This window comes from Daucus carota, chromosome 6 (assembly GCF_001625215.2).
Source record: "Daucus carota subsp. sativus chromosome 6, DH1 v3.0, whole genome shotgun sequence".
Lineage (NCBI taxonomy): Eukaryota > Viridiplantae > Streptophyta > Magnoliopsida > Apiales > Apiaceae > Daucus > Daucus carota.
Window position 1 is genome coordinate 26,320,438 of NC_030386.2, and position 8,403 is coordinate 26,328,840.

At 37.2% G+C, this 8,403-nt stretch overlaps 1 protein-coding gene across 2 annotated transcripts; it reads right to left on the reverse strand.

Annotated features, from left to right (window-relative positions):
• Positions 1 to 963: 963 nt before the first annotated feature.
• On the reverse strand, positions 964 to 3,360 carry LOC108224572 (transcription factor TCP15). 2 transcript variants are annotated; one of them, XR_001807410.2, is made up of 2 exons: positions 1,787 to 3,360; positions 964 to 1,314 (listed from the first exon to the last, which is right to left on the reverse strand). XR_001807410.2 is itself a non-coding variant. In XM_017399236.2 (1 exon), exon 1 carries the CDS (start codon positions 3,002 to 3,004, stop codon positions 1,847 to 1,849), a length of 1,158 nt encoding a protein of 385 aa, XP_017254725.1. In that variant the 5' UTR covers positions 3,005 to 3,360; the 3' UTR covers positions 1,591 to 1,846. The 2 variants fall into 2 exon arrangements, 1 of the variants encoding a protein (XP_017254725.1); XM_017399236.2 differs by lacking the exon at positions 964 to 1,314 and having other exon boundaries at positions 1,591 to 3,360.
• Between the last annotated feature and the right edge of the window lie 5,043 nt (positions 3,361 to 8,403).

An 8,403-nucleotide genomic window follows, 5' to 3' on the forward strand; every position in this document is an offset into this window, starting at 1 on the left:
ACAGGACAGAGGGATTAATATAATACTGAATCGGACAGCACACCACAGTTATGAAGTCCACCAGCTTGAAAGCAAATCATTGTGATGACTGATGATACGGCCTGATATAAAAAAAAGGTTCACTTTATGCATAAATTATGCATGTAGATATATTTAATTACTAGAATTATCTAGGGATGTAAGCATTTTTCTAAAACAGTAGGCAGCAGTTAGAAAAGCAATGTTGATGGGAAACATTGTAACAACAACATGGGTCACTAAAAACTCCACACAATTCTCTACTGAAATGACAGGTGAAGACTAATCATTCAAGTGAGCCCATCTGGGCTGGCCCACAAAAGAAGGAATGAACGGTCCAGATAGAGAAGTGGCAGTAGGGTCAATAACACCCACCACCCCGATCTTTATTGTGCCAGCAATGGATAAAACCAATGCCCTCTTGGCTCTTTCTGGGCCATATAAAATACCAGTACTAATTAGACTTATTATGAAAAGGAAATTAGGGAAAAAAGAGAAAAAAGATGAAGAATGATCCACCTGTTTGTCAGTGATATAAAGTTACTGAATTTATACATCGGTTTATGCAAAGGCTAATGACTTATAAGCTGTGGGTCTCACCCACCTCAGCCAACACCTGGACTGATAAGGTTTGGACCCCAGTGTCCCATTTCACTGTCCCATTTCTCATATATATATAATCATATATGTATATCTGGGAATCAGAATTTAAAATATTCAAAATTAACTCAAATCTTGAAATGAATGTTGTATTAAAAATGGAATATGAAACTAAATTTAAAAATAATTAATAATTTTTATTGAGTCAAAAATCTAAGGATTTTTCTCCAAAATAAGTTTTTGCAAAAAAAATTTAGAAATACGGTACCATTTTATAAACAATCTAAGGTACAACAAAAACATCTACTTTAACCAGTATTGCACACACTCACATTCAATTTTGACCGTATTTTTGGAAAAATTTGTAAAAATGGATAATTTTATAAAATTTTCTAAAATTTAATTACCAGAATGGAGCCCTTACTCTTCCTCACACTGTACATATTATTATACAGTTGCTCACTGTCTACATGTATATGATATGTATATATGTACTCAGATATCCATAGTTGAGGGCTGGCATTCGTTGCGATAAGATTCCCTCCTACAGTGTTTGAACAATAATGCACTCACACAAGTTTCATGTCTACATTCAAGTGTGTAGATGTCACCATAGTAGAGCTCAACCTTGTAAGTATGTGATGAACTTAGATAGGTAGCTATATATATGCAGAAGATATCACCATTAGGTTAAACCTGAAAATAGAAGGCAGCAAGGATTCTGATAAGATGTGATGCATTTTGAAATAAGTTGATGAGTTCATCGACATGTAATGATCGTGCGAGATCGGATGCTTGAGAAAACACAATTTTACGAAGTTATTAGTGAGGTAAGCACGAAAATTGATCGAGGAATTAGTCGGAGATTAGTGCATATTTAGGTTAAACCCAAAACCTAATAGCATGCAGTAAGGATACAGACGGAATTTGCATGGATGGTAATTGTTTGATGGAAACTAAATGGAAGTATAGTGTAACCGAAAACCAGTGGCCATATAAAAACAATAATGTCTTCCCAAACCAAGAAGGGCGAAAAAAATAGGTCTGGCCCCTTCATATATTAACCACACACAAAAAGGTTGACATCTTGACATCAAAATATTAATAATAATAATAAATTACTTTTAAAAAAAACGAAAATCAGATTAATGTTTAGAGCAAATCAAACCTCACGTGCGTTACAAATCAAACGACACACAAGTGTAGTAGAGAAATGATCGATGATTAATCAGGAATGGTCGTGACTATTTGTATCATGTCGATCATCTCCGCCGTGATCACCACCGTGATGCGAATGAGACCCGCTGGCTTGCGAGTCCGTAAGCCCGGGCCCGAATATAGGTCGGTACGGTGTTAAACCAGCAAGCATACTCAATTGTGCTTCGCTAAAGCCACCATTAGCGCCGCCACCACCACCACCACCGCTATTAATACTCGTGGCACCTAGCTGCTGACTAGGCATAAGCGCCACGGGAGTAGGAAAATTCATGAAATGCAAGCCACTCGAAACGGTTCCTCTATATAAAGCCGCAGCAGCGGTATTATTAACGGTTGGAAAGGTCCAAACCGGGTCGCCACTCATGACTTGATTCCCCGAATTAGCCACCATCCAGAAATTAGCTGGAACTGAGCTGTGGCTCGCTGGCAATGAGCCTGTGCTCGATTGCATTAAATAAGTCCCCATTTGCGATAAATCCTGCTCGGTCCTACGCTTCCGATTTAAATTCTCCTCCGTCTCCGATAACTCGAACGACGTCGTTTCGTTTTTAGGTTGAAACATGTGGCTAGGGCTCTGATTATGTGACTGAAAACTAAGGAGATTTGACGCGTTGTTTTCGGATGATGATCCGATTCCTGGGAATAAGCTTCTTCTTTGCGGCATTGAGAAATTGGGATTGAAGTAAGTGGACCGAAGCTGTGACGGTACGGACATGCTTGACCCGGAGCTCCGAAGCGATATATTGAGTGAAGTAAAGTTTGCGGGGATTGTACCGGTACCAGTCGCGGCTATAACGGCTGGCTCGGCTTGTTGTAGAAGCCATTCAATTGTTTCGCCGTCTGATTTGTGACCTAGCTCTCGCGTGAGCTGGAAAACCCTAGCCGCGCATAACGCGGGCATGCGAATTCGACGGCCACGGCCGTCGACTTTCGTATGCCGATCTTTAGTCGAGGTGCGTTTAGGCGGCTGTTTCTTCGCTGGCTCGGCCGATACCACTTGGAGATTCGAAGTGGATCGGCTGAGATTCGTGTTTGTATCGGTGGTGGTTATCGACAAAGAATTGTGGTTAGGAGGGTATCCCGAGCTTGAACACGCCTCATCTTCTTTCTTTTCGAGTAATTGGAACGGGAAATTCGGCCGGTGGAGATGATCATCACCTCCTTCCATTATATGTTGATAGAAGATGTAAACTGATAGTCGAAAATAGCCGTTTTTCTTGCAACGAGCGGACTAAAACAACACACAACACACACTTGTGTGTTTTTCTTGATCAATCAAAATCTTTCCAATTGGTGATGTATGAATCTTTTATAGTATAAGCTATATATCTATGAGTCTCTCTATCCTTCTCACTAGATCTTTACTTTTATATATATGGTGAGCTGCAATGAAAGTGGTTTATGAAATTCGATGTGTTTTTTAGATGCAAGTGAGGAGAGAGAGTATGAAAGAGAGAGTGAGTGAGGAGGATAAGGAAGGAGGCAAGCTTTAAGCAACAAAGATAATGAGTGGGAATTATATTGTGGAGCTTTAAAAAAAGGGGGGAAATATATATATTAACAAAGCAAAAGAAAAGAAAATATTACTTTGTTTCGAAAGAAACTTTTATTTATTCTTTATGTCCTCTGTAATCCGTATATGCATGTTAGTTAATCAAAGATTAAAACAAATTAATCTGGAAAAATGTTAAAAATAAGAGCAGGTAAATTGGAGCCTTTGGTTCAGACTCCACGTGAGGTGCTCTTTTTTATGATTCAATCCATAAAGACAATGGTGGTCGAGGTGGGGCCGATCCCAAGTCAAAAAATAGGGAGACCCAGAAAGCAGAGAAGTATGGGACCCATTTCACACAGGTAATCATTCTATTTTTAACCTTTTGTCCTTAACCTTTGCTGGAGTAGTATTGCAGTGGCTGCCTTTAGGGATTCGATCTCTCCTTTGGGCCGGTTTGTTTAGGGTTTTTAATTGGAGGCCAGTGACAACACTAGGTGGCCCTTTTACCCCTCTAGCTCTGCGTGGATACAATACATTTGTGCTATGAATATTCAACTCATTTATTTGTTTAGAATGGGTGTGCCGACAAGGTTCAACTTTGATTACGAAACAACTGTTAATTCTATATTACTATAGACAATGCGGCAGAGCCATCATAAGATAAGAGTAGACGTTGTGTAAGTGGAAGCTAATCATTATCGCTGTGGTCCCAAGATGGCACTTAACTGTGTGTGTATTCCAAATCTCGTCGATTTTAAATTTGATCAAATTTGATCAAATATCGAAGTTCTTCTTTTAAGCTAAGAAGTTCTTTGTATAGATTGTGTTTTGATAAAAAGATGACGGTTTAAAACCCGATGATCTTTGATGATACTTTCTACTCCACTTTCAATTCAGATGAGCGCCCGAAAACAGATGAAATTCGAATCTCGTAATTTTTGGGATCAAGGTAAAGCTTCATTTTGACTGAGACATCTCTCACACTCGAAGGGAATTCTTATTTGTACAAATGATACTTCGAACTTGGAACTAGCATGAAGAAATTAACGATACTTCTTTATCTTTTGAGTTGTTCCGCCGGATCGGTCGCTCAAGATCTTTGGTCTCTACCTGGAACCCGATGAAAGAAATGGGATTACTTCTTATGGACTCGTTGAGAATGAATTTGATCTAGTTCATGGCCTATTACAAGTAGAAGGCGCTCTGGTGGGATCCTCACGGACAGAAAAAGATTGCAATCAGTTTGATAATGTATGACTTGTGTTTTATTTTAGAAAAAAATGATTTCAAATTGATTAAGAACAAGTTTGAGATGAATATATTGAGAATGTTTGAAACAGGTGGAAATTATATTATAGTGATGTTTGCCAGTACATTCTGCAAGTCACCTCCGAGTCTTTATGTTCATCTTGCAATACAAAATTGAGGGACAAAACCGCATGCCAATTGCACCCTGGAAAGCTAATATTCTAGACTATATATCTTCTCCATGTTATAGGGATTGAGAAGGAGAGGAATTCAATACATACTACTGGTATTATAATATTTACCTGTCGTGTGTTTTTGGTTGGATTATGAGTAATACTAATAATTTGTGCCACCTGAATCTGATGACGAGGAACCCAGAAATATAAATTACAACTAGTATATATGACTAATGATGAGATAGTTCTGTGTAAAGCTGACAGGGAGGGATTGCATTATATGATATGTACTGAGTATTGACTCATTTTTTTATGTCAATGTGCATGAGATAAAAGAATGACCCTGTCAGATCATTTCTGATGTAGATGCTCTGCATGTATTCATACTATAAATGTTTATTATTATATTATTAATCTCATTCTTCACCCTTTAAATCTTGTTTTGTGTTTGTTTCTACGTGCTGCTTGCTCCTGTTGTGATAGCTTTGGTGCGCTGCAAAGTCACCGCTATAGTTTTGTAAATTCTGCCGTGTGAGAATCACTGTGACAAATTTTTATCGGAATCCAGTTAAGCCCTCCTCCTAATATCCACGACATGTTTATACCGAACCAAGTTTGGTTGAAGTTGTTAGAATATGATCCCGGTAAGCTGTCCTCCTAATACCTTGAGGTTTTAGGAGAATTGATCACTTAACATGGTATTAGAGCTTAGTCTTGCGGGAGACTCGAGTTCGACTTCTTGTGACCCCCAATATTCTCAAAATTTACCTCCTCCTAAAGGTTTTAGGAGAATTGGTCACCTAACAGAAGTTTCATATAGACCATGGATCATAAATAAGAAACAGCTGCTCTAAATAATAATTACCTCATGCATATATCATAAAGAACTGATTCCGTTGTAAAATAATTATCAGACAATTAAACCCGAATTAAACAACCACCATGTATCACAGGAATTAAACGAGGAGAGTGGCAAGAGCATGTGAGGGGTTTATGAGAAATGAGCAAAGAGAAACAAAGAGAAAACATGATTATAGTAGGTCCAGTGAGTCCAGTTCATTGGTGGGACTGAGCGAAATAAATAGTTTATATATGCATGGCAAAAAAGGATATCCATGTGTTTCCTGATCCTGAAACCAAAGGGTGTTGCCAACCAAATGGACAGCTCAAGCATCAAAGCTAGGCAGCGACCCAGCTGTTTCTTTTTATTTATAGCAATGGCTGCTCACCAGCTGATCAAACCCATCTATCTACATCATTTTGCGATATTTCATTTGGTGCCTAAACTAGATACCTATAGGAATGAGGTAGCTAGGTAGCTACGATCATGTCTATAATACCCTTGATTATAAACTAGCTTTTCTACTTCCCCACTAAGTGCCTTTTTTGAGTTATTCTGTGGGGGTCTATATTATTCTTTTTAACCCCACTATAATATTCTTTTTTGTTATAGCTCAAATTGAAGACCAATATTGAATATAGCCTATAGGCATGGTCTAATCCCCACACAGCTTCCTTAATTTGCTCAATTATGAAAAGCCTAATACAATATCAGCATTTAATAATAAACTCTTCATAATAATAGGTCAAAATGTTCTCATAGTATTAGTAGCAGAATGTTGCTACTCAAGCTCTTTGAAGTTCTTAATGCTGCAATCTTTCTTGCATTTATTTTCTCTTGACAGAAAATGTCTTTGTCTAGTTACTAGCTCCAAGCACAAACTAAATTAAATCACCAACTTTTCAACTAATCTGCTTCTGAGAGCCAAAATTTTAAAGAATTTTTTTCTCGAAATAATAATGCATCTATTACTTTCAATGCACTTTAAACTAAAAACTGTAATGCATAAGTTTTACATAATTAATGTAAATTTGCCTGATCTCGGCTTCAGTTTCTGTTTAATCGAACTCACTACTCAGTACTCAGTGGTCAATAGTCCCACCTATATTATAGTGCAGGTGTGCAGAGACAGGAGCGGCAATGTATTTATAAAACGGCCGGCCCAATATATTACTGGACTACTCCCCCGGCCGTCCTCTCTGTACATTTCCTCTGTATAAATTGGGTTAAATAGCTAAAACATAACTAAGCTGGTTAAAAACTTGCAGTTTGGTCATGTTGTTGAAAAAACTTTCAAACGCATAATTTTGCTTCATATAATTTTCAATCGAACGATCGAGCTAACAGAAACTTACACGAACGTTAAACGTTTTCTGTTAAAATATCTGTTTACCAGACCCGACCCAATCCTGATTACATCTAAACTCAAAATAAAACATAAAACCTGATCTTTTTTTAAACCAGAAGCTCTGCGACTTCAATGTTGTGTGTAAAGCTAGTTTGCTCTGTTTTGCAGTGTCAAAGCCTAATCTTTTTCTGTGTAATGTGCTAATTAAGGGCTTTTCTAAGAATAATTAGCCTAAAAAAAATGTGTTTCTTTGTATTTGGGATTTTGGGGGGGGGGGGGATGATTTTGAGTCTGGTTGTTATATTTATATGCGTTTATTGTGTCGGCTTGTTCGTAATTTAGTTGCGAAAAGATGAGAATGTTAGTTCATGGTAATGCTTGCAAGGTGTTTGATGGGAATCCTGAGAGGGATGCGGTGTTGTGAAATACGATGATTTCTGGGTTGGTGAGGAAGGGGTGGTTGGAGGATGAGATTAGGGTGTTCTGTGATATGGTTGTGAGGGTGAGTTTATTTGATTCGACTACGTCGTTTGAGCAGATTGAGCAGCCGGATTTGGTATCATATCTATGATTGCTTCTGCCTAAAAATATGCGAGGAAGTTTTTTGACGAGTCCCCAACTAAAAGCTTAGAATCTTGGAATGCTATGATCTCAGGTTATGCTCAGAATCGGCTAACGGAAACGGTCTTTTTTCCGCAATATGCAACCTCTTGGAACTGCAGTTTATTACTTGTAGTTTGTTAGTGGGGATGATAATTCTTTTTATTAGTGTAACTGCATGGGGGTGATGCTTATTATGTTTGAAATGATGTTTTTGCAATATTATTTTTGTTCAAGTGACTTTTCTGAAAGATGACGATTTTCCGTTAATATTTTTTAACAGAGTTCACGGAAATTACTAATATGCAAATTTTTAAATACTTCATTAGTTGACTGTGAACTTTTTCAACAATATGACCAAACTGCAAGTTTTTAACTAACTTGATTTTTGACCAAAAGATTTGGTTTCTATACCTTTCCTCAATATAGATTTGGTGGGAATAGTTCCGACATATATTTTAGTATTTTTATAAGAATTAATTTTAAAAATTAAAATAGATAAATGTTCGGAACATTAAGAGAGGCCTGGTGATTTGATTTGTTTTCCTTGTGTCGTCTTTTATATTCTCTCGTCTTATCAATTCCAGGAGATACCCACTTATTAATAGGGATTCAAAAATTAAAACAGCAAGTAAAATATTAAGAAAATAAGAATTCAAAAATTAAAATAGCAATGATAAATCCATTTACAAATTTCCTGGACATATAGTTATATACTGATAACATTGCTTTGCTCTATATGCATTTCACAAGACAAAATAGAAGTTTCGTTATTATGTTATAGAATAGAATGCTTTGGTTTCATAACATATTGTCCAGTGTGGGATACATTTCAATATATATAAGTAAGATAAACCAA

What these genes read in the sequence shown, in the direction of transcription:
- LOC108224572 (XM_017399236.2), bottom strand. Translation starts at nt 3,004, where the DNA reads ATGGAAGGAGGTGATGATCATCTCCACCGGCCGAATTTCCCGTTCCAA.